The 26,277-nt window shown below is 44.1% G+C and overlaps 1 protein-coding gene across 1 annotated transcript in view; it reads left to right on the forward strand.

The window, feature by feature from the left end:
* The window catches only part of CACNA1B (calcium voltage-gated channel subunit alpha1 B), a 1,447,778-nt gene that overhangs the window by 1,132,766 nt on the left and 288,735 nt on the right, over window positions 1–26,277 (forward strand). The window contains exon 25 of the mRNA XM_030207102.1: window positions 19,858–19,954. Within this exon, the coding sequence (XP_030062962.1) occupies window positions 19,858–19,954 (97 nt within the window). The remainder of the gene's footprint in view (window positions 1–19,857; window positions 19,955–26,277) is intronic.

Genomic DNA, 26,277 nt, shown 5'->3' on the forward strand with positions numbered 1-26,277 from the left:
TGTGCAGATTGAAACTTGTCTTAAGCATCTGGCCTGTTTCTCCAATATAGCATCCTTCGTTACATTTTTTACACTGAATGATATATACCACATTGGAAGATGAGCATGTAAAATAGTCCTTTATGTTGAATATTTTTCCTTTGTGAATGACTGTGGGGTCTTGTGAAATGTTTTGGCATAGCTTGCAGCTGTTTGTGTTACAGGGAAACGTGCCCTTTTCTTTTTCAGTCTGTGTTGGGAGTTTACTTCTGATCAGCTTGTGTTTTAAGTTTGGTGGCTGTCGGAAGGCCAGCACTGGTGGGGATGGAAATATCTCTTTCAGTAATTCATCTTCCTGGAGTAAGGGCTGTAGGTCTCTTATGATTTTCCTCAGTTTCTCCAGCTCTGGGTTGTATGTCACTACAAGGGGAATTCTGTCTGTGGCTTTTTTTTCTTTGTACTGTAGCAGATTTTCCCTGGGTGTTTTGAGGGAGGAGGCAATATTCTTGGAGATTATTTTGGGGTTGTAGCCTTTCTGTTTGAAGGATGCAGTCAGGGTTTCAAGGTGTCTGTCTCTATCCTCTGGGTCCGAGCAGATACGGTGGTATCTTGTGGCTTGGCTATAAATAATGGATCTTTTTGTATGTGAAGGGTGGAAGCTGGAGTTGTGGAGGTAGCTGCATCTGTCTGAGGGTTTCTTGTATATAGATGTTTGTACAATACACTTTTTCCCATTAGACTGAAAATGATATGAATGATGTTGCCTGTATCATTAACAATCCACCTTCTCAAAAAGGAGGGAAAAGAGCCTCAGAGAGCTCCTAGACCAAAGTAGCGTCTATTGGAGCTTGAGCGGATGCAATGCTATCCTCTGTTCATCATAGGCTCAGAAAAAACCTCCTGAAAATTAATTAGTTTTGCACCTCAAACCAGCACAATGTATTGAAAGAACACTTATCTTTCATGCTGAAAATAAGATCTTGTCCTTCTTCTGCCACACCAAGCCAATGGTGGCCAGCATTTCGAAAAAACTGCTTCAGGGTCTGGGACAAACGATCGCAAGGTTGCAGTGCTAGGTATAGGAGCTCTGTGAGGCTCTTTTTCCTCCTTTTTGAGACTTTGGTCTAGGAGCTCTGTGAGGCTCTTTTTCCTCCTTTTTGAGAAGGTGGATTGTTAATGATACAGGCAACATCATTCATATCATTTTCAGTCTAGTGGGAAAAAGTGTATTGTGTAATCAGTTATTTAAAAAGATTTTTCCACACCTCATTGGTTAATGTTTTGTAGATGTTTGTATACAGCCATCACGGATTGAGACTGTGGTGTCCAAAAAATTGACTTTTTCTGGAGAGTAGCCAATTTTTAATCTGATTGTAGGATGGTATGTATTGAAAGAATAGTAAAATTGTTTCAGAGTTTCTTCCCCCTCCGTCCAAATCACAAAAATGTCATTGATGTACCGGTAGTATTTTAAGAAGTTTGGTCTGGTATGTATTCAGAAATGTCTCTTCCAGCTCAGCCATAAAAAGGTTGGCATATTGGGGTGCTGTCCTGGTGCCCATTCCAGTGCCCATTATTTGTAGATAGATATCATTGTTAAAGCGGAAGTAGTTGTGAGTTAAAATAAATTTGATTAATTTTGTAATAGTTTCTGGTGAATATTGATGGTCCAGTGTGGATTTTTTTAGGAGTCTTCCACATGCAGCTATGCCATCCGCATGTGGAATATTGCTGTATAGTGATTCTACATCCATCGGGACCAGAAGGGTGTTTGGTGGTAATTACTTGATATTTTTCAATTTATTCAGAAAGTCTGTGGTGTCTTGTATGAAGCTGTTAGTTTTGTGCACGAGAGGTTTCAGAATTCCCTCTATGAGTCCAGATATTTTCTCCGTGAGCGTGCCAATACCTGATATGATTGGTCTGCCGGGTTTCCAGGTTTGTGGATTTTGGGTAGCATGTAGAATGTGCCCACAGAAGGCTGGTTTGGTATGAGTTTCTTCAGATGTGGCTGTGCTTGTGTAGGAAATGTTCTGATAATGTCTTTTAGCTGCTTTGTATAATCCTGTGTGGGGTCCTCAGTTAGTTTCCTGTAGTATTTATTGTCTGAGAGCTGTCTGTGTCCCTCTTCAATGTATTTTTGTGTGTCCGTAATTACCACTGCGGGTTTGATGATAATGCGTTCATTAGTTTGTAGAGTTCTTATGGCCGCTCTTTCTGGTGGGGTAAGATTGTACAGAATTCTTTTTTGTTTGTTGGAGAGTTGTGATTTAACCCTATGTCTGAACCTTTCTATGTAATTATCCAGCTTGTAGTTTTGTCCCTCCTGTGGGGTGCAATAAGTGTTTTTTTGTTTAAGACTGTATTCCGGTCTGTTTGGTGTCCCTCTAAATGTGCTCTAACATGCATTTTTCTGAAGAATTCTTCTAGGTCTGAATATAGTTGGATTTCATCAAGTTTGCTGGATGGGCAAAAAGAAAGTCCTTTGGAGAGTACAGAGACTTCATGCTGTGATAATTGATGGTTCGAGAGGTTTATTATACCCATCTGATCTGCATCTCTAAAGGTGTGATCAGTATTCTTTGGTTTGTTTGGGCTCTGATTTTCACATGCCTCAGATGTATATCCAAGTGTCTCCAAGGTGTCTGGGGATGTTGTTTCTGCAGAACTGTGGTTATCCAAATATAGGCTGTTTTTCTCTCTGTGATTCTGCAGGAGAAAAGATAGCTTTATTTCTTTCTTGCGGATAGCCATGTGTTGTTTTTCTCTTTGGATGTTATGTAGGTCCTCTTTAAGTTGGTTCCTACTCTGCACTGAATAACCAAACAGCTCTAACTGAAATAGCTAATGTGGAGCGATTTGCTACAGTCATTTCAGAGCAAGAAAACCGTGTATCCCTCATTAAGGGGCTCTTTTACTAAGCTAGGTTAAGTAGCTAGCACAGGTTTCACTGTCTGTTAGATGTTCGTGTAAACCTGTGCTAACAAATACCACATGTTAAAACCAGCCAGCATGGTAAAATCTCACACTAGCTGCTTAATGAAAATAGGTGACAGTTCGCAGTCGTGACAGGGGCAGAAGAAAGGAGTGGCCAATGGTGACAGCAAGCACACAGATCAGTACTGCAGTCTAATTGTCACAATGGCTGATGGTGCCACTGCACTTTATTAACTACAACCATGATATGAGCAGTCGTGTAGTGCAGTCGCTGTAGTAAGAAGTGCCCCAGAAGCACAGCCCTCCCCCACCCTAGTCTGATCCTTCAAGATGACCTCCTAGCATTTTGAACCTGGCACAGTCCTGGGACGGGAGTGGAGGAGAGACACTCCTACTCTGGACCACCTGATTATCAGGGAAAACCCTGGGTAGGTCCTGGGCAGGAGAGGTCAGCTTCTGTGATAGTGTGGGGCTTGGCCTGGGTGGGGGCAAGATGTGACCTGGAGAGGGGGATAGGACCTTTTGGAGTTGTGAATTGGGTGGGGTGGGTCAGAGCAAGGGATATCAGGGAGTGTTATGACTTTGGGGAGGGGTGGATTGGACCTGATGGCATGTTGGAGGAGGGTTGTGACTTCAGGAGGGTGGATTAGATCATGGGAATGTCGGGGAGGGTTTTGATTTTGAGAATGTTGTTGGACCAAGGAAGATGTTGTGGGTGGGGGAGATGAAAAGGTGCACTGCCACAGCAGTACTTTTTTGTTTATTTTTGATTGGGCCAGCATTACATTACATACAGTGGCAGGTGCTTCCACATTTTCTGCCACACATGTAACACAATGCCCATGCAATAAGGAGGCAGTTCTATAACTGGTTACTGATTAGAGCAAAGAATGTCTTTTAAAATTATTTTATTGATATATACTGTATATAAGGCTTTAAATCTTAACACTCAAGGAATAAGGAGTGTTAAGATTCAAAGTGTTACTCGTCCACTATTCAGTAAGTATACAAGCCAGCTAGATCCTCGTGGTCAGAGAGCACTAGGTATTTGACAATTCCATCGCTCAGAATAATACATTATAAAGAGGCCAATGTACAATTTCAATTGCCAACCCAAAAGAATGGAATCAGATTCCAATTCATCTTAGATTGCTGACAGATACAACCACCCTTAGGAAACAACTGTAAGTTTTTTTCATTTATGAAAAGTGTTGAAAGATCATAACATGGTAGATGAGATTGACTGTATTTTTTGTTTGGGAGGAGGGTTAAGAATACCAAGACAGAACTGTGCATTATGTTATTTGCTGACTCTATTTGTATTTTTATATTTGAATGAGTATTGTATGTGTTTTTAATTGTTTTCATTTATTTTTTTATGTTTTGGTTATGTTTATAAGTTTTATTATGAATGTTTTACTGTGTTCAGCCATGTGAAAGGCAGAATATAACTGATTGCCTCCATTTTAGACACTCCAAGGATGCATCTATAATGGAATCTGGATGCCCAGGTTCTGTTACCGAATACAAGTGTAACCTTGTATTGGGATGCCTAACACTTTGGCACCTGCACTTACATCAGCCATAGAGCTGGCATAAGTACGGGTAAATAAATGCAGCAGGTATGTGCATAGCATACAGTACTCTGCAAGTTACCTATGTAATTAGGAAACACGCCTGTGTCCTGCCCATGCTCTGTGTACAGTCCCTTTCCAGATATGCACTATGTAAGTGAAGCGGGTATTTGCAGAATAGGCATCCTGTTAGCTCTTACCCAGGTATATGCATTCATATGCGCATAAGTGCTAGTATGCTAACCATTTATGCAAATACACCCTAATTCTATATATGGCACTAAAAATAGCATGCACAAATGTGGGCGCATACCCAATTTGTACTTGCAATTTAATTGACAAATGAGTCAGTTAGCGCTGATAATTGGGTGCTAATAATCAATTATCAATGCATCTTTAGGTGCCGTGATCCATGTGTAAATTTTACACATGGATCTGAAGAGGGATGCAGCCATGGGAGGAGCATGGGCAGATCAGGGACATTCCTTGAATTTGCGCACAGTGTTACAGAATAAGGGGGATCCATGCTTAATGTAGGAGCGAGAATTTATACCAGGTTTCAGCTGATGTAAATCCTTGCGCCCAAAATTGGGAGCGGATCCCTGTGCCAAATGCTATTCTATAAATGGCACCTAACCCAGTCACTGTTTATAGAATACCGCATAGCGCTAATTTTTATTGGCGATGATTTTTGTGCTGTATACAGAATTTAATCCTTAATGCACTTGTAAATATAAGCACCTAGGTTATAGAACTGCCCTTTATGTGTCTTCCTTGTGCAATGAATGCAGGGCAAATGTTGGGCATGCTTCCTGCATTTACCACAAAGAGTTTACACTTATTGCATATTTAAAGTTTAATTTTTAGACAAAAAGGAGGTGGAACTGTGGAGCTGAAGGGAAGGGCAGACAGGCAAGAGGCAGGAGTAACCAGAAAGAATGGGCTAGATTTGGGAGAATGACTGGCCCTTTCATCTCCCTTCCTTTCTAGGCTGCCTGGAAGGGAGGGGCTAGGATATGAATGGACTGTGTTGCATTTGGCATTCGGGAATCCTAAGCGTGGTTTACTAAAAGAGGCCCTAAATCTTAGCTCAAAAGTTGTTTAAAAAAAAAAAAGTTTTAAACACATGAATGCACACTGTCTGATTTTGTTTCGTTCAAAGTGGATTTCTTTTTTGCTTTTTTCTCATGCAAAGTCTTTGGGAACATCTTAAAAATCAAGGAAAGTGGTTAAGCTGTTTTCGATTGCTGGCACTGCAGATGCATTTAGTTCTCTTTGCTTCACTGATGAATGGAACTGATTTTTCACACATTTCTCTCCTGTGCATTTGGAGGGAAAGACCCACTGTAGGAAATGTGTTCTTCAGGCCCAGCTCTCTCAGCTTTTTGTTCATATTAATTACTGATGCTCATGTCTCAGTACTTCAGAAAATGAACCAGAACTTAACATGTAGATTTTCTGAGTTTACATGATTCCGGAGTGAGCCTAACATTACATAGCAACATAGTAAATGACAGCAGGTAAAAACTAGTATGTAGTGTGCCCAGAAAGGATGTTAGGATTGTACCTGCTGCTCTGTGCAGGTTAAACTCTCTCCTTTTGATTTTAAGGTTGTAACTACCATTCCGTGCAAGTTACCCCCCCCCCCCCCCCCCATACCTTTTTAAAAAGGTTTGCTTTGAGTGGAAATGCTGTATACTTTTATTCCATCCTCTTATTATATAAGAATCCTCTGTGTTTGAATTCTGTCACTATTTTTGTTCCCACCACCATCTCTCACTGAAGGGCATTCCAGGTATCCAACCACCTTTTCCATGAAAAAATATTTCCTGGTGTTGCTTTCAAGTTTCTCTCCTTGCAGTGAGTCTTTGGGTTTGATTCTTGAGCCTGCAGGTTAGGCAGAACCAAGAACAATATAGGAGCAGTGCCCACTGCCTAGCGATGTGCACAGCCAAAAACAACAACAAAAAAAAAACAGGTCATTTTCAGATTTTCTCGTTTTCCTGATTTTTGCCTTTTTTTTTCAGTTTGTTTCCCATGTTTATTTTTAATGTGCTCAGTGTATGTACATTACAACTTTCTAACACATACAAATCAGTTCTATGCATGTTAATTTGTAGATTTATATGTATAAAATCGAGCTGGCATGCATTTTTAAGGCATCTAAAAAAGTTCCTAAGAGGAAAAGGAGGAAAGGAGTCCAATTCCACTGCCCAGTGATGACTCCCAGTAACCAAATTTAGGGCCCATGATTGTAGGGTTCTACAAGGGACACTGATGCTTGGCCTCTAGCCAAAGACTGCTGCTATAACCACTGGATCAAGTGACTTTGGAAGGGATATAAAAGAGGGCACTCCCTCTCTTGTTAATTGCAGGGTCTAGGCTCATGTCTCCTTTTTCCAGAAAAGACCCGTTCCAATTGAGCTGCAAGTCTAAAGGTGCAGGAGGAAACTGGGAGCAAAACCTGAATACCAAGGGCTGATCTACTAACATGTGGTGTTGTGATTTATGTACTTAGTAAAAAAGGCCCCATTGACAGTAATCTGTGTGCTTTGAAAATCAGCACCACTATTTATTACTAATAGTGGTGCTGATTTTCAAAGCACACAGATGTCTCAAAATGCCAAAAAAACTATCTTTCTGCCAAAAACATCCAAATAGCAATTTTGAAAGCAAAAAAAAAAGCAACCATCCAACACTGTAGTTCGTCCAAATAGCAAGGGGGCATGTTGGGGGAGGGTAGGTGTGTTTTGGATGGGCCCCAAAACAGGACATCCAACAGTGATAAACAGGAAGAAACGTTCAAGTCTTAGATTTAGGATGTCCTAAGTTAGACCTGTTTCAATCACATCCAGGGTAAAAAGAAATGGTGCTCTAACTGAGCAGCTGACCACTGCAGGGATTAAGGCATGATCCCTCTGTAATTCCCCAGTGGTTACTGTCCCCTTCCCTCTCCCCTGAAACAGGAAAGGAATACCAGGCTCTATGACAGCCTCAGATATTACAGGCATTCTGACCAAAGCAGGAACCAAGTGTGAGGAGTAGCCTATTGGTTAGTGCTGTGGACGTTGAACCAGTGGACCGTAATTTGAATCTTACTTTAACTCAATTTAGTTTTTAAATTGTGAGTCCTCCAGAAACAGAAAAATGCCTTCTGTACCTAAATATATGACACCTGCAAGCCTGAAGTCTAAGTAGTATATATTCAAGTACAGTAGGTATATTTCTGTTCCTGGAGGGCTCACAGTGGGATTTGAACCATTGTCCCTTGGTTTAAAGTCCACTGCACTAATCACTAGGCTGCCCCTCTGCTCTGCCTGGACATCTGTGTGGCCGTTTTTCTCAAAATGATGGTAGACAGATGTTGCTATCCCTGTTTTTCCCATTCATAAGTTGGATGTTTCATTTTGGAAAATGGCTATTAATTTTGGATGTTCTCAGCACAAAAACATCCAACTTGCAACCATTTTCGAACAGAATATCTGGATGTTTTTCCTGTTTGAAAATAGCTGTAAGATAGACTTTTTGGGGGTGTTATGAGCAGGACATCCCAATTCTGACTTGGATGTTTTATTGAAAATGCCCCTCCACGTGTGTTAAATCATGTGTTAATATAACAACCCCCCTGATTACAAAGCCGCGTGGCAATGCCAACACAGCCCATTCAAAGTGAATGGGCTGTGTCGGCATTAGCGCACCAGCAGCTGCTAACACAGCTTTGTAAACAGAGGGGTACGTTTCCTAGCATACAAAGCCATTGAAAGAGACAGGTGACAGCCTACTATGCATCAATGAAGTTTCCCAGGGGTGGGGGCAGGAATGTGCTGAGGTATAGCTGCAGCCTGTGTGACTTTCCCACTAGTGCCCTTGCCTCACTCATTTTGTCACTGCCAATGAGAGGAGATGTGGGCCACAACATTCACAAAGCCCTTTGTACTGCATTGCCAAGGGGTGAGGCACCAGCGCTGTATACAAAAGCGTTGGTTCAAATATAGCTGTCATGTGGCTGCTAAAGCAAGATTTAATATGAGAGGGGCCCTGGCTGCATTACATAAGTACATAAGTACTTATGTAATGCAGTCCGCAGTCCGTCGGATCCAGCTTCTCCCTGTTTGTCCCAGCTACCTGCTCCTGCCTCTCCCTGCTTGTTCCAGCTACCTGCTCCAGTCCCTGCTTGTTCCAGCTACCTACTCCAGTCCTGCCGCCCAGCCGCAGTCCGTCGGATCCAGCTTCTCCCTGTTTGTTCCAGCTACCTGCTCCTGTCCCTCCCTGCTTGTTCCAGCTACCTGCTCCTGCCTCTCCCTGCTTGTTCCAGCCACCTGCTCCAGCTTACCGCAGTCCGTCGAATCCAGCTTCTCCCTGCTTGTTCCAGCCGTAGTCCGTCAGATCCAGCTTCTCCCTGCTTGTTCCAGCCGTAGTCCGTCGGATCCAGCTTCTCCCTGTTTGTCCCAGCCATCTGCTCCAGCCTGTTCCAGCCCGCCTGACCCAGCTCATCCAGCTCATATCAGTCCATCTGCACCAGCCTGTTCCAGTCCGCCTGATCCAGCTCCTCCCTGTTGTGCCAGACATCTGCTCCAGCTTCCTCCAGCCCGCCTGATCCAGCTCATTCCATCCCGCCTGCTCAGCTTCCCCCTACTGCTCCAGTCCTTCTGCTTCAGCAGCACCAGCCCGCCTGATCCAGCTTGTTCCTGTCCACCTGATCCAGCCTCTCCCTGCTTGTTCCAGCTTGTTCCTGCTACCTGCACCGGCTTGTTCCAGCTACCTGCTCCGGCTTGTCCCTGTCCGTCGGATCCAGCTTATTCCTGCCTGTCCCAGTCATCTGTTTCATTGACTCAAGTTGCTACCAAAATACCAAAATCCTACTGCTCTGTATCATGTTGAAATTCTACTACCAAATTGCTATTTAAATTCTGCAATATTGTAGACTTTGGGGCTTAAACTGCACCTCACTGCAAATCCTCACTTTATTTGCTCTATTAATTGCCGCTCTACAATCTGCAATATTGCTAGCATTTAGGCTTAACTGCATCTCACTGTAATCTACTTTAATCATTGATTGAACTGCTTTAATGCTATGTTTAAAACCTCAAGTTGTTACCTCGACTTCTGATGCACATTGAATACCTACTTTAACTGTTGACTGTACTCCTCTACTCTATCTCAACTGCTGATTGAATTCCTCTACACACTCACTCCCTATGCCTTAGCTGTTGCCTGCTGTCCCAGTCCTAGCCTTCCTGCCTTCCTCCTCTACTCCTATCACCTTATCCACTTCACATTTATCCGCATCCACCTAAGCCCTATATATGGCCCCTATACACATTCTCTTCATCGCCCTGTCCCTTCCTAACATCTTCCCCCCTCCCCCTCCACTGTCTACCTCAGGAACTCATTGCCCACCCTTGTCCCCTCCCGTCCTGCTCACTACTCCCCTACCCTACCTCCCCCCACCCCCCACTACCTCCCCAGCTCTCCTGCCCCCCTCATCATTCCTAGCTCTCAACCTTCTACACTTCCTCCTCACCATTAACCCATCCCCATTCCTCCTTAACACATCCCGTCTTCGTCATCTTCGTCGACCCTCCTCCCCCACCCTCCTCCGCACTCTCTTACTCCTTCTCCTACTTTCCGCAGGTGACATCAATTCCAATCCAGGTCCCCCTCACCTCTCCTCTCCATATCCACGTAACCGATCCCAGAATGCCTCCAATCTCATCCCTATCCACCTTCTCCCCCCGCTTCCCTCCCCTTCTCGTGTGCCCTATGGAATGCCCACTCAGTATGCAACAAACTCTCCTTCACCCACGATTTATTCATCTCCCGTTCCCTTCAACTGCTCGCTTTAACTGAAACTTGGATAACCCCTAACGACACTGCCTCAATCGCAGCCCTATGCCATGGAGGATATCTTTTCTCCCACACTCCCTGCCCAGATGCACGCGGTGGAGGCGTTGGGTTTCTTCTCTCACCCTCCTGTAGTTTCCAACCCCTCCTCCTGCCACAGTCTCACTGCTTCTCACCCTTCGAAACTCATGCCATCCGGCTATTCTATCCGACACCACTCAGAGTTGCAGTCATCTACCCCCCCCCCCTGATAAGCCCCTCTCTTCATTCCTTACTGACTTCGACGCTTGGCTCACCGTCTTTCTTGATCCCTCATCTCCATCCCTCATTCTTGGTGATTTTAATATTCACGTTGACAACCCATCCAACTCCTACGCTTCTAAATTCCCCACTCTGACATCCTCCTTTAACCTCCAACTATGCTCTACCACCCCTACTCACCGTAATGGCCATTGTCTCGACCTCGTTCTCTTCTCTTCCTGCTCACCTTCCAACTTCTGCACCTCAGTCCTTCCAATCTCAGATCATCACCTAATCACCCTCACACTTCACCACCCTCCCCCTCAACCTCGCCCAACTATAACCACTGCCTTCAGGAATCTCCAAGCCGTCGACCCCCCTACCCTATCCTCTCACATCTCCAATCTCTTCCCTTCCATCTCGTCTTCTGAATCCATCGACAAGGCTGTCTCTACCTACAATGAAATTCTCTCCACTGCTCTGGATACCCTAGCACCATCTGTCTCTCGCCCCACTAAGCGCATTAATCCTCAGCCCTGGTTAACCCCTTGCATCCGTTACCTTCGCTCCTGCACCCGCTCTGCTGAACGAATCTGGAGGAAATCTCGCACCCTGTCAGACTTCACCCATTACAAATTCATGCTTTCCTCCTTCCAGTCCTCCCTATTCCTTGCCAAACAGGAATATTACTCTCAATTAACCATTTCTCTTGGTTCCAACCCTCGTCGCCTCTTCGCCACCCTCAACTCCCTACTTAAAGTGCCCTCCGCTCCCACCCCCCCTTCACTCTCTCCTCAAACACTAGCTGATTACTTCCGCGATAAAGTGCAGAAGATAAACCTTGAATTCACTTCCAAGCCTTCTCCCTGCGACTTCTTAACCCACTCCCTCAACCAACCTAACCTGGCCTCCTCCTCCTTCCCTGAGATCACCGAAGAGGACACTGCTCACCTTCTTTCTTCCTCTAAGTGCACCACCTGCTCCTCTGTTCCCATTCCCACCAATCTGCTTAACAACCTCTCTCCTTCAGTTATCCCCTCAATCTGTCACATCCTCAACCTCTCTCTCCACCGCTACTGTCCCTGACACCTTCAAGCATGCTGTAGTCACACCACTTCTCAAAAAACCTTCACTTGACCCCACCTGTCCCTCCAACTACCGCCCCATCTCTCTTCTACCCTTCCTCTCCAAATTACTTGAACGCGCTGTCCACAGCCGCTGCCTTGATTTCCTCTCCTCTCAGGCCGTCCTCGATCCGCTTCAATCCGGCTTTCGCCCACTACAATCGACAGAAACAGCACTCTCTAAAGTCTGCAATGACCTGTTCCTTGCCAAATCCAAAGGTCACTATTCCGTCCTCATCCTCCTCGACCTATCGGCCGCCTTTGACACCGTCAGCCATAATTTACTTCTCGACACACTGTCCTCATTCGGGTTCCAGGGCTCCGTCCTCTCCTGGTTCTCTTCGTACCTTTCCCAACGCACCTTCAGAGTATTTTCTAATGGCTCTTCTTCCACCCCCATCCCGCTCTCTGTTGGGGTTCCTCAAGGATCTGTCCTTGGACCGCTTCTTTTCTCGATCTACACCTCTTCCCTGGGCTCGCTGATCTCATCACATGGTTTCCAGTACCATCTCTATGCTGATGACACCCAGCTTTATCTCTCCACTCCCGACATCACAGTCGAAACCCAGGCCAAAGTTTTGGCCTGCCTCTCAGACATCGCTGTCTGGATGTCCAACCGGCATCTGAAACTGAACATGGCAAAGACTGAGCTCCTTGTCTTTGCACCCAAACCCTCTTCTCCTCTTCCCCCACTTTCTGTCTCTGTTGACAACGCCCTCATCCTCCCCGTCTCCTCAGCCCGCAATCTCGGAGTCATCTTCGACTCCTCCCTCTCCTTCTCTGCCCATATCCAGCAGACAGCTAAGACCTGTCGCTTCTTCCTCTCTAATATTAGCAAAATTCGCCCATTCCTCTCTGAACAAACCACCCGAACCCTCATCCACTCGCTCAATACCTCTCGTCTTGACTATTGCAACCTTCTTCTCGCTGGCCTCCCGCTTAGCCATCTATCCCCCCTTCAATCTGTCCAAAATTCCGCCGCACGTCTTATCTACTGCGTGAACCGAGACTCTCATATCACTCCTCTCCTCAAGTCGCTTCAGTTGCTCCCGTTCCGTTACCGTATACAGTTCAAGCTTCTCCTATTGACCTTCAAGTGCACTCAATCTGCAGCCCCCCATTACCTCTCTACCCTCCTCTCCCCGTATGTTCCCACCCGTAACCTCCGCTCTCAGGACAAATCACTCCTATCCGTACCCTTCTCTACCACCGCTAACTCCAGACTCCGCCCCTTCTGCCTCGCATCACCTTATGCCTGGAACAGACTTCCCGAGCCCATACGCCATGTGCCCTCCCTGCCTATCTTCAAGTCCTTACTCAAAGCCCATCTCTTCTCCCTTGCTTTTGGCGCCTAACCACATTCCCCATTCATGTTACCTACACTGACTACAGAGTTTGTAACCTCTAGATTGTAAGCTACCTACACTGACTACATAAGTTGTAAGTTACCTACACTGACTACATAGTTTGTAACCTTTAGATTGTAAGCTCTCTTGAGCAGGGACTATCCTTCCCATGTTAAACTTGTACAGTGCTGCGTAACCCTGGCAGCACTATAGAAATGCTAAGTAGTAGTAGTAGTAAGTAATGCCATACTGGGAAAAGACCAAGGGTCCATCGAGCCCAGCATCCTGTCCACAACAGCGGCCAATCCAGGCCAAGGGCCATTGGTGAACTGTTTCTCCCCCCTCCTCCAATGTGTCAGAAATGTGTAGGGGGGAATACCTCTTCCTCAACCGCCCTGGATGCTAGTTAGCTGTGCAATGGTCAAACACAAATCTTAAGCTTTTATTTTCTTACAGCTTCTTGCCCTTTGCAATTCCACATCTGCAGAAACGGCTGTAGATGAAAAATTCAGTTACTGAGGACATGCAAACCTAAAACAAGAGAACACTTTCATTTCTGACCTATTGCCAGTATAGTTGCTGTCATCTAGTGGTAAGAAAATAGAACCGTCTTCCCACCACTGCTTTTGCCTTTATTTTCTTGGAACTGCTAATATTTGCTGCAGAATCTACCTGTAGTCTCCTGCCGTATACTATAGTGAATTAAGCATAACTAGGTCCCTAATTGACTCTGAGGTCTTTGTCTGTTCATTAACCCTCCCCTACTTAATAAGATAGCAGTCATGATCTAGAAAGGCCAGAATTACTGAATCCTCCAAATCTAGGGCAGGCAGGTGGGGGACCCAACACCGAAGAGGAGTTCTGTCTATGAGAGGCAGGCAGCTCTTAATCCTGAGATGATCCGTAGAGTTGATGGGATGGGCATTGTGAATACTGAAAACCTTAATATGGTAGAAGATACAAGTGTGATAATTTAGTATTTATTTATTTTAATTAGGTTGACCAAATAGTACCTGAAATTAAACATGACCAAAACCGAGCTTCTCATTTTTCCCCCCAAACCCACCTCCCCACTCCCCCCGTTTTCTATTTCTGTTGATGGCTCTCTCATTCTCCCTGTCTCCTCAGCTCGAAACCTTCGGGTCATCTTTGACTCTTCTCTTTCCTTCTCTGCTCATATCCAGCAGATCGCCAAGACCTGTTGTTTCTTTCTTTACAACATCCGTAAAATCCGCCTCTTTCTTTCCGAGCACTCTACCAAAACCCTCATCCACACCCTTGTCACCTCTCATTTAGACTACTGCAATCTGCTTCTTGCTGGCCTCTCACTTAGTCACCTCTCCCCTCTCCAATTGGTTCAAAACTCTGCTGCCCGTCTCGTCTTCCGCCAGGGTCGCTTTACTCATACTACCCCTCTCCTCAAGTCGCTTCACTGGCTCCCTATCCGTTTTCACATCCTGTTCAAACTTCTTCTACTAACCTATAAATGTACTCACTCTGCTGCTCCCCAGTATCTCTCCACACTCGTCCTTCCCTACACCCCTTCCCGTGCACTCTGCTGCATGGATAAATCCTTCTTATCTGTTCCTTTCTCCACTACTGCCAACTCCAGCAGCAGTGGATTGCTAGTCATAAAAACTGTTAAGTGTTTGGTCATCAGCCTTATAAGGCAGCAGGACACTGAAGGCTCCCGGAATGCCAGACACCAAATCTGTAAACCAGTGCCCTTCCAGAAAATTAGTCATTCCCTTTTTAAAATATTTTTGGCTGAATCATTTAACTTACCCATATACCTACATATTACTACAGAATAATTTGGGATGTATCTGCGTCATTCAGAGGATGCATTACATTTATAATCTTCCTGTCCTGACAAATAATAGAAGCAACAATCGTATTTCCCTTTGTATACTTGACTCTGCCACACCTGTTATACTTGGTGATGTGAACATCTCTGTTTCTAAAGCTCAAAATCCCGCTACTTAGGGCTACTTGTCTTTTCTTTGTGATTATGAATTGACCCAGCTTATTTTGTCCCCTGCCCATGCTGCTGGCCAAGTTCTGGATCACCTTATCACTACTGACCCCTCTGTATCTTTTGTTAGGGATATTTGTTCTACTCCTGTCCTGACAACTATTTAATTTCTTTCTGTTGGTTTTCTGTATGGTACATTTAACTTCTCCCTTCCTCCAGACATGGGTTTTTAAGAAAGTTAATGAGTTAACTGTTGACACCTTTCTTAAAAACCCATGTCTGAAGGAAGGGAAAAGTTAAATGTACCATAGAGCAAACCAAGGTTCAGTCTCTATCTCTCATTCTCTTCCCTGTGGTGTTCCTCAGGACTCTGTCTTGAGACCAGTACTCTTTAATATCTGTTGGCACCCTTAGCACCTTTGTTATAAGCTTTTATGCGTATGTGAATGATATTTAGCTACTGATTATTATTGATCCACTCTCCCCTGATTATATCTCCTCTCTTGTCTAAATTGAATTCCATAACAGATTGGCTTCCTATCCATAGACTCAAATGTAACCCTTCTAATACAGATGCTGTACTCTTCTAACCATTGCACGCCTTCTAACATATCTCTGTCTTCAATGCATGGTACTCTCATTCCCCTTAAGACCTCTGTCAAGATTCTTGGTGTCATTCTCAGTAAATCTCTCACCTTCGATGCACAAATATCTACTCTTGTAAGAAATTCCTCCATTGCTCTCGACAGCTATATGCTATCTCCCATTGTTACACATGAAAGGGGGGGAGGGGAAAGGGGAATTGGGACTTGATATACCGCCTTTCTGAAGTTTTTTGCAACTACATTCAAAGCAGTTTATATATATTCAGGTACTTATTTTTGTACCAGGGGCAATGGAGGGTTAAGTGACTTGCCCAGAGTCACAAGGAGCTGCAGTGGGAATCGAACTCAGTTCCCCAGGATCAAAGCCCTACTTATTTATACTTTGGTTCTCTCACACTTAGATTATTGTAACTTTCTCCTCTTGGATTTTAAACTCTCTCATATCCAACATCTAAAGTTGATTCAAAACACTTCTTTCAAACTTTTTCATGGAAAGAAGAGATTTGACCTTGCAGAACATCAGCTCCTGGTATCGTTTTGGATCCCTTTTATTGTCTTTACTATTACACACCAAGGGGCCCTTTTACTAAGACGCATAGGTGCCTATCCTGCTTATAATCGAACGAGAAAAACGCCCAAGTTCCGACCTAAATCGGGAGATGGACGTTTATCTCACAAAAACGAATAACGCGGTATAATCGAAAGCCGAACTTGGACGTTTTCAACTGCACTCCATCGCGGAAGCGTACAAAGTTGACGGGGGCGTGTCGGAGGCGTGGTGAAGGCGGGACTGGGGCATGGTTATCACCCGAACAGAGAAGGGCGCCTTTCGCCGATAATGGAAAAAAAGTATGCGTTTGTAGCTAGAATTTAGGGCACTTTTTCTGGACCCTGTTTTTTCATGAATAAGGCCCCAAAAAGTGCCCTAAATGACCAGATTACCCCCAGAGGGAATCGGGGATGAACTCCCCTGACTCCCCCAGTGGTCACTAACCCCCTCCCACCACAAAAAAAATGATGTTTCACAACTTTTTATTTTCACCATCAAATGTCATACCCACCTCCCTGGCAGCAGTATGCAGGTCCCTGGAGCAGTTGTTAGGGGGTGCAGTGGACTTCAGGCAGGTGGACCCAGGCCCATCCCCCCCTACCTGTTACAATTGTGCTGCTTAATGCTTATTAGTTGTCCAACCCCCCCAAACCCACTGTACCCACATGTAGGTGCCCCCCTTCAGCCCTTAGGGCTATAGTAATGGTGTAGACTTGTGGGCAGTGGGTTTTGAGGGGGATTTGGGGGGCTCAACACACAAGGGAAGGGTGCTATGCACCTGGGAGCTCTTTTACCTTTTTTTTTGTTTTTGTAAAAGTGCCCCCTAGGGTGGCCGGTTGGTGTCCTGGCATGTGAGGGGGACCAGTGCACTACGAATCCTGGCCCCTCCCACGAACAAATGCCTTGGATTTATTCGTTTTTGAGCTGGGCACTTTCATTTTCCATTATCGCTGAAAAACAAAAACGCCCAGCTCACAAATTGTCGAATAAAACATGGACGTTTATTTTTTGCGAAAATACGGTTCGGTCCGCCCCTTCACGGACCCGTTCTCGGAGATAAACGCCCATGGAGATAGATGTTTTCGTTCGATTATGCCCCTCCACGTGAGTACAACACGCATCAAATTAGAAATACTGCCAGGCTACTGCATTCCCCTGGCGTTAATTCTAATTTCTATGTGCCTCCAAAACATGCAGCAGAAAATAATTTATATTTTCTACCATGTGGTGCTAACTGGGTAGTAATTGGCAGTGTACACGTGCTCATGATTACTGCCTGTTTAGCGTATGAGACCTTACCGCTAAGTCAATGGCTGGTGGTAAGGTCTCAGGCCCAAAATGGACGCATGCTGATTTGTATTTTGCTGCATGTCCATTTTCAGCAAAAAAAAAGGCCTTTTTTGCAGATGTTCTGAAAAATGGACCTGCGTGCGCCCAAAACACGTCTGCACCAGCGCAGGCCATTTTTCAGCGCACCTTAGTAAAAAGACCCCCAAGCCTATAACACATTATTCCTTCTTTTCTTCATAATTCACTTATTCTGTTCACACTTATTCCTGCTCTTCGCTTAATCCTACAAAATCTTATGAATGTCCCTTCCCATTCAGTTGTTCGGAATGATACCACTCATTCCTGTTTTAGTGTGGTGACTCCCACCTTCCCGTAGACATCCTTTTATAATCCTCATTCAGGAAATTTATAAAGGCATTGATGATTTATTATTTTAATCAAGCTTTCCCTCTATTCAGTCTATTTGCTTTCCTAGGTTAGATATTTCTCATTACCCTTGACATTTTTCTTTTGGTGCTGTTTCTGACAGTGGCCACATGAAGTGCCCATTGTCCTTTCACTTATCTGGATTTTTATTTTATATTCTTACCTCCTTTTTGTGGTTTAGAATTTACTTCCTTGGTTCTATTTTATTTATTTATTTATTTATTTATTTATTGCATTGTTATACCACATTTTCCCACCTCTTTGCAGGCTCAATGTGGCTTACAATACATCATGAATGGTGGAAATACATTAGAAAATAGATATTTAGGATTACAGAAGGATCTCGGGCAGCATTTTAATGAAAAACATGATATTAGTATGACAGTAGATATTGTTTAAACTTATATAATAACATTTTATTTTAACCCAAGCACCTTTTGTTTCCTTACACTTTTTCCTCTTCATATTTTCTTTAAGTTTTTTTTTTAATGCAGTATGTATGTATGTAAACTACTCCAATATCAATTTGATGGGTGTATATCAAATAAAACAAACTATGAGCTATTTGGGTGAAAATTCACTCCACAGTTTACTAGACAACAATATGATGATATATTAAGGACTGAATTATTTTTGATTAGTTGAACCTTGCATAACAGTACATGCCTTATAGGTAGGAAGTATGGGTCCTGACATTGGGTTGCAAGTTTTCAGGCTGTCTGTAATGTGAACACACCAGTATGTTCCAGTTGCTACAGATGTTAATAAAAAGCACCAGTATTTCCAATCCACATTTAGGTAGGAGTATAAATTCAAGCTCCGTTGATTTCGTTTTAGTGTGTTGAATGAAAAAATAATTTCTTCAATTTGTTCTACCAGTTATTTTAATGGAGTGCCCCATTATCATAGGGCTATATGAAAGGGCAAACAACTGATCTCTACCAAACAAAAGATGAAATCTTGAAAGATTAATTATACGTTTTAGAATTAAGTAATTTTTGCTTTTTTTGATGGGAGTGCAGGAGCATACTTATTTCTCTTGTTATAATACTGATTCATTTGCCAGCCTCTTTTACATGATGCCAATGAAAGAGGCTTCTTCCACTAAACGTGCATGCATTAATTGAAAGAATTTGCCTTTCAAACATGTGATGGTTTTATCCATGTCACATGGCTTGGCATGGGCCTTGCAGCATGTCAAATGGAAATGGCAGTGGTGCAATGGTGATTCTGCATACGGTGAGAAACCGTTGGCAGAAACAGAGAGCATGCTGCACATCTCTTGTCTTTTTTGGTACCATGTTTCTCATCTGCTCACTGTTTCACCAAAGAAAATCCTTTCATATTAAATTACATTCCTCCTGCTGTGATCATGGTGTCATTCAAACCTTAAGTGCATGATTGAATCCAAGAGCAAATTTTATTTAGTTGTTACCTACTGTGAAACACTGAGTGAATTAGGGATGAGAGATCTCATAACCTTTAGAAGAGGGCTTTCTGAAACCTTCCAGATTGTTGGGTGTAATCCTTTGAGAACTTTCCAGATTCTAAAATTTAAAACTTGTTTGGTACCTCATTGGTTTTAAAATGTAAAATATCATATTATTCCCTGGTGTCTGGAGTGTTCAACTTGAAATTTTGAAAATTTTTGGATTTTGGAAGCTTCCGGAATGCTGTGTGTTTTAGAATGCAGAGCCTTGCAGTGTTTCTGAGACTCTAGAATGTTATTCAGAAAACAAAATGTTTCTGATCACTCTTTGTTACATAAGATAAAATAGAAAAACAATGTTTAAGTCTGAAAGGTTTCATGAAAAGGCCTCATTTTTTTAAAACTTATCCTTCCTGTAAGGGGCACTGCAGAGAAGACAGTGATAGAATTTAACTGCATACTTCAGAGTCATTAATACTTATGAAGAATCCTGTGATGGAATGAAATACTTTAATGTTTGTTCATTTTCCCTATGTAGAGGAAACAAAGGCAAAGACATCAACACAATCAAGTCTCTCCGGGTCCTCAGAGTCTTGCGACCACTGAAGACGATCAAACGTTTGCCAAAGCTAAAGGTTGGGCAATAATAATTTTCATGGACTCATGGTTATTTCATGGATATGTGGGTCTCTCATACAGGCCTGTGGAGGGCATTTCTATAACAGTGTGCCTATATTTAAGTGTCTAGATCAGGGGTGGGCAACCATGGTCCTCGAAGGCCACAACTCAGTCAGGTTTTCAAGATTTCCACAATGAATATGCATACGATCTATTTGCATACAGTAGAAGCAGTACATAAAAATCAATCTTATGCATATTCGTTATATAAATCTTGATAACCCAACTGGGTTATGGCCCTTGAGGACCGTGGTTGTCCATCGTTGGCCTAGAGGGTGCCTATGTGGCATCTGTTCTATAAAGGGAAGTACAGTAGGTGCCCACTTTGTCATATACAGTATTAGCATAACAGGTTAGATATGTGTGTAAACATTACGAGCAAATATAATTTACATGCATGACTGCGTGCTCACCCATTTGTACGCCCACCTTGAAGCTATGCAGCATGGCATATAGCCATCTTTTTATAATATAGCTTTTGCCAGAATATTGGCATTTATGTGTATACTAGCCGTTCAGCCCATAAAAATGGGCTAGTATAGGAAGGGGGGGGGTTGAAAGGCCCCCCACTCTGCCGCCGAGTTCGCTGCTGCCGCTCCACCCTCTGAGTTCGCCCCCCCCCCCCGGAGCTGTCGCCACCCACCTTCCACCCAGTCGGGCCCTCGCTCCGCTATTGAAACAGCGAGGGCATGCAGCACACAGCTGTACTGCTGAGCTGCCGTGGCCTTCCTTCTTCTTCTCTGCCTGTGTCCCGCCCTCGTGTGATGTAACGTTGTCGAGGGTGGGACATAGGCAGAGAAGAAGAAGGAAGGCCGACGGCAGCTCAGCAGAGCTGTGTGCTGCATGCCCTCGCTGTTTCAATAGCGGAGCGAGGGCCCGACCAGGTGGAAGGTGAGTGGTGGCGGCGACTCCGGGTGGGGGGAGCATTAGCGATGGCGGTGTCCCTCGCAAATGCGCAGTAGAGACCCTCTCTGTTCCACCCCCGTCATCACGTATTGAAGCGGGGGCGGGGCAGAGAGGGTCTCTACTGCGCATTTGCGAATGAGTACGACACTCGCCATTTATATATATTGATGACGTGGGGGCGGGGCAGAGAGGGTCTCTACTGCGCATTTGCGAGTGAGTATGACACTCGCCATTTATATATATTGATGTGCCTGTAGTCTGGTCATATATGTGTATACTTGGTACCTAAATGTTGGCACTCAGTACCTCATAATGGAACCAGTGTAGTCACAGTGATATATTTTCTTGGTGTACCAAATCTAGTCAAGATGGTGTGTTTTCACTTTGAAATTTTGTTTTGTTGTGTATTAGGGTTTCTTCATAGTAAAGGTATCATATTATGTTACTTGACCATATTTCATGTGGTTGCATAGCAGAAAAATTATTGCACTGCTACATGAGCAAATATTAATATTGTCCCTTTTTGAATAATTTTTGGGTTTCTTTAGACTGAATTTATTATGTCATTTTCCCTATCCGGAGAGCAAATGTCAAAGTCATTTCAACAGGTAAAGCAGTTCTTTATGGGAAGAATTGTATAAGAGGGCACTTATGTGAGAAGTCCAAAAAGACTTCTATTTAAAGCATTTTATATAAAGGCAACATAGGTGATTATCAGGGTTATTTTCGAAAGAGAAGGGCGCCCATCTTTTGACACAAATCGGGAGATGGCGTCCTTCTCTCATGGTCGCCCAAATTGGCATAGCAAAGGCGCCTAATACTTGGACGTCCTTCACCCATACTAAAAAAAAAAAATATGTCCCGGATGAGCACTTGGACGTTTTCACCTGGACTTGTGTTTTTATAAGGTTGTAGACGGCTATTATACACGCAGCTTGTCTGCGTGTATGAAGCCATCTTTGGCGTGCACAGAGCAGCCATGCATAACGCTTGGCTGTTCTGCACTGGTTTCCCCTCCTTAGGAAGGAAATCGTGTGCAAATGAGCTAACAGCGAGCAGCTCATTTGCATGTGATTTCCTTCATGCATGCCCATTCCTTTCCGAATCGCTAAGGGATCGGTAAGGGAACGGCTTTTTCCGCTCAGTTAGTTCATCAGTTAGTCCACTGCAATGCCCCCTAGGGTGTCCGGTTGGTGCCTTGGCATGGGGGACCAGTGCACTACAAATGCCGGCTCCTCCCACGACCAAATGAGTTGGATTTGGTCGTTTTTGAGATGGGCGTCGTCGGTTTCCATTATGGCTGAAAACCAGGGACGATCATCTCTAAGGTCGACCATCTCAACATTTATGTCAACCATCTCTAAGGTCGACCTAAATGTTGAGATTTGGGTGTTCCTGACCGTATTATCGAAATGAAAGATGGCCACCCATCTTGTTTCGATAATATGAGTTTCCTCACCCCTTCACGGGGACATCCTGTGAGGACGCCCTCAGGAAACTTGGACGCCCCATTCGATTATGCCCCTCCACGTTTATGCCTTTGTAAAATAGACTCCCAGAATCAGCCTATTAGCACACAAATGCCCACGTATAAATTTATCACTTTCTCAGAAAAAGGTGTAAATCTGCATGTATACTCTCATGTGTACAGACATAGGAAATAAGCATGTATATCACAACTCTGCAGTCACCCTGCCCAGCCTGTATTCTGCTGAATACTTATGCACAGACCACATTAAAGTAGGTGCAATGTCCATGCACCATGCATATATGAAGCTGTGGAACACACAACTAAGGCTTTGTATCTCAAATATACATTTCTTTAGTGGAACTGTACTTATTTTGTAAAAGACTCACTGTTCATTCTGCCTTTTATAAAATATCAATGTTTTAAACACAGGCCTAAATTTCCATTTGTGACCTATACAAAATTATTCAGATTTTATTTATTTATTATTTATTTGTTAGGATTTATTTACCGCTTTTTTGATATAATTCACTCAAGGCAGTGTACAAAAGAATAAATCATACATAAGCAATAGACAATTACAGCAGTAAAAATATTCAAATAACAATACAAAGTATGGCGTGGAGGGGCATAATCGAACGCGAATGCCCATCTCCATGGGTGTCTATGTCCGAGAACGAGTACATGAAGGGGCGAGACAGACCGTATTTTCGAAAAAAATGAGGGGCCATCTTTTTTTTCGATAATGTGGTTTGTGCCGGGCAAATGCATCAGATATGTGCGGATTTGAGCTGAGCGGTTTCGTTTTTCAGCGATAATGGAAAACGAAGCCGGCCATCTCAAAAACGAACAAATCCAAGGCATTGGGTCATGGGAGGGGCCAGGATTCGTAGTGCACTGGTCCCCCTCACATGCCCGGACACCAACTGGACACCCTAGGGGGCACTTGTAACAAGTAAAACAAAAAAGTAAAATACCTCCCAAGTCCATAGCTCCCTTCCTTTGGGTGCTGAGCCCCCCCAAATCCATCACAAAACCCACTGCCCACAAATCTACACCATTACCATAGCACTTATGGCTGAAGGGGGGCACCTACATGTGGGTACAGTGGGGTTTGGGGGCAGTTTGGAGGGCGTCCATTTACCACCACAAGTGTAACAGGTAGGGGGGGATGGGCCTGGGTTCACCTGGCTGACGTCCACTGCACCCACTAACAACTGCTCCAGGGACCTGCATACTGCTGTGATGGAGCTGGGTATGTCATTTGAGGCTGACATACAGGCTGGAAAAAAAACTTGTTAAAGTTGTAGTTTTTATGGTGGGAGGGGGTTAGTGATCACTGGGGGAGTCAGGGGTGGTCATCCCCGATTCCCTCCGGTAGCCATCTGGTCATTTAGGGCACTTTTTTGGGACTTGTTCGTGAAAAAAAGGGTCCAAAAAAAGTGACCCAAATTCGCACTAAAAACGCCTTGCGTTTTTCGATTATCGGCCGAGGACGCCCATCTCTCCTCGGCCAATAAACATGCCCTAGTCCCGCCTTCACCACACCTCCAACATGCCCCCGTCAACTTTGCCTATTTCCACGACAGATTGCAGTTGAAGACACCCAAAATCGGCTTTCGATTATACCGATTTGGGCACCTTTGCGAGATGGGCGCCCATCTCCTGATTTGGGTCGAAATATGGGCGCCCATCACTTTCGAAAATAAGGCTGATAGTATACTACTTACAATGTCAGCACAATACTTAATAGAACATTTTAATAGACAGCGTAGGATATAAGCAAAGATAGAACATATAGATAGGTAAGAGAGTAAGAGGTGTTAGAAAATAAGGTGACTAATTTAAAGAAAGTTGCACATGAGGTCAGAGAGATGATTAAATGTTATCTCAGCTAGGGTAGGAGTGGATAAACATGTTCTGCTGCAGTGTGTGCAGCCTGTGTCACTCCTTGTGTGTGAGACTAAGAAGTTAGTTACTTCTTCCATTAAAGGCCTGGTTGAAGAGCCAAGCTTTCACCTGCTTCCTGAAGTAGAGATATTGTGTTTAGCGGAGCCTTTCAAAGAGTGCGTTCCAGAGAGTGGAGGCTACTCCAGAGAAGGTTTGCTTTAGGGTGTCACATCATGTAATGCCTTTGGAGAAGGTGTGGTTAGGGATACTCCTTGGGAGGACCTTAGTGTCTTTGGAGATATCTAGAGGGTCATCCTGTTCTTCAAGTATTCGGGGCCATTTCCTTTAAGGGCCTTGAAGATCAGACATAGAGTTTTAAATTTAGCCCTGTATTGTACTAGTAGCCAATTAAGTTTTTGCAGAAATGGTGTGATATAGTCACGTGGCTTGCAACCTTCTGTGAGTCTTGCTGCAGCATTCTGAATCAATTGGAGCTGATGCAGACCCTTTGTAGTTAGACCATTGTAGAGTGCATTACAGTAATCCAGTCTTGATTATATGAAAGACATACACACCTGGAATAAGATTTTCCTTCTTGATGTAAGGAGAGAGGCAGCGTAGTTGTCACAAATAGAAGAAAGCAGCTCTTGAAGGTTGCTTGGATTTGGGGAATCAGAGTAAGTGTTGAATCTAACTGAATTCCAATGTTCCTGACTTGTGATTTGAGGGGGAGTTTATACTTCCCAAAAGAGATTTTGATGTCAGGTACGTGTCCACTTGTGTTAGGGACCCAGAGAAGCTCGGTTTCACTTGGGTTCAGGCAAAGTTTGTTGTGCTTAGCCCATTCTTGAATTGATGTTAGACAGGTAATCAGTTTATTCAGGGCTGTAGGTAAATCAGGTTCAATGGGTATAAGTAGTTGCACATCATCCGTGTAGATATAGAACTGAGTGTCCATTGACTGAATCAGCTTGGCTAGTGGCTTGAGGTAAATATTGAACAGAATGGTGACAATATTGATCCTTGTGGTATGCCACAGGTCAGTGCCTGTGGTAGTGGTTTTCTGGTTTTCTTCTTATCTCTCCCAGCGTACCTTTAGCGTATACTCTAGTGGATCCTCCTGTACTTCTATCCCACTGTCAGTTGGTATACCTCAGGGATCTGTCATGGGACCTCTTCTTTTCTCCATCTATACTTCTTCCCTTGGTACTCTGATCTCATTCCATGGTTTTCAGTATCATCTTTACGCTGATGACTCCCAGATCTACCTCTCCACACCAGAAATCTCAGCAGGAATCCAGGCCAAAATATCAGCCTGCCTGTCTGACATTGCTGCCTGGATGTCTCAGCACCATCTGAAACTAAACATGACCAAGACTGAGCTTCTCATCTTTCCCCCTAAACCAACCTCTCCTCCTCCCCCATTCTCTATTTCTGTGGATAACATCCTTCCTGTCTCATCCGCTCGTAACCTTGGGGTCATCTTCGACTCCTCCCTCTCCTTCTCTGCACATATTTAGCAGACTGCTAAAACCTGTCGTTTCTTTCTCTATAATATCAGCAAAATTCGCCCTTTCCTTTCTGAGCACACTACCAGAACCCTCATCCACACTCTTATCACCTCTCGCTTAGACTATTGCAACTTGCTTCTTACAGGTCTCCCACTTAGCCATCTCTCTCCTCTTCAATCTGTTCAAAATTCTGCTGCATGACTAATATTCCACCAGTGTCGTTATGCTCACATTAGCCCTCTCCTCAAGTCACTTCACTGGCTTCCTATCCATTTCCGCATTCACTCTGCAGCTCCTCAGTACCTCTCCACTCTCATCTCTCCCTACATTCCTCCCCGGGAACTCCGTTCACTGGGTAAATCTCTCTTATCTGCACCCTTCTCCTCCACTGCTAACTCCAGACTCCGTTCCTTTTATCTTGCTGCACCATTTGCCTGAAATAGACTTCCTGAGCCAGTACATCAAGCCAGGGCCGGTCAAACCCGGTAAGCAGGCTATGCATTGC

The sequence above is a fragment of the Microcaecilia unicolor genome, chromosome 6, assembly GCF_901765095.1.
Source record: "Microcaecilia unicolor chromosome 6, aMicUni1.1, whole genome shotgun sequence".
Taxonomy (NCBI): domain Eukaryota; kingdom Metazoa; phylum Chordata; class Amphibia; order Gymnophiona; family Siphonopidae; genus Microcaecilia; species Microcaecilia unicolor.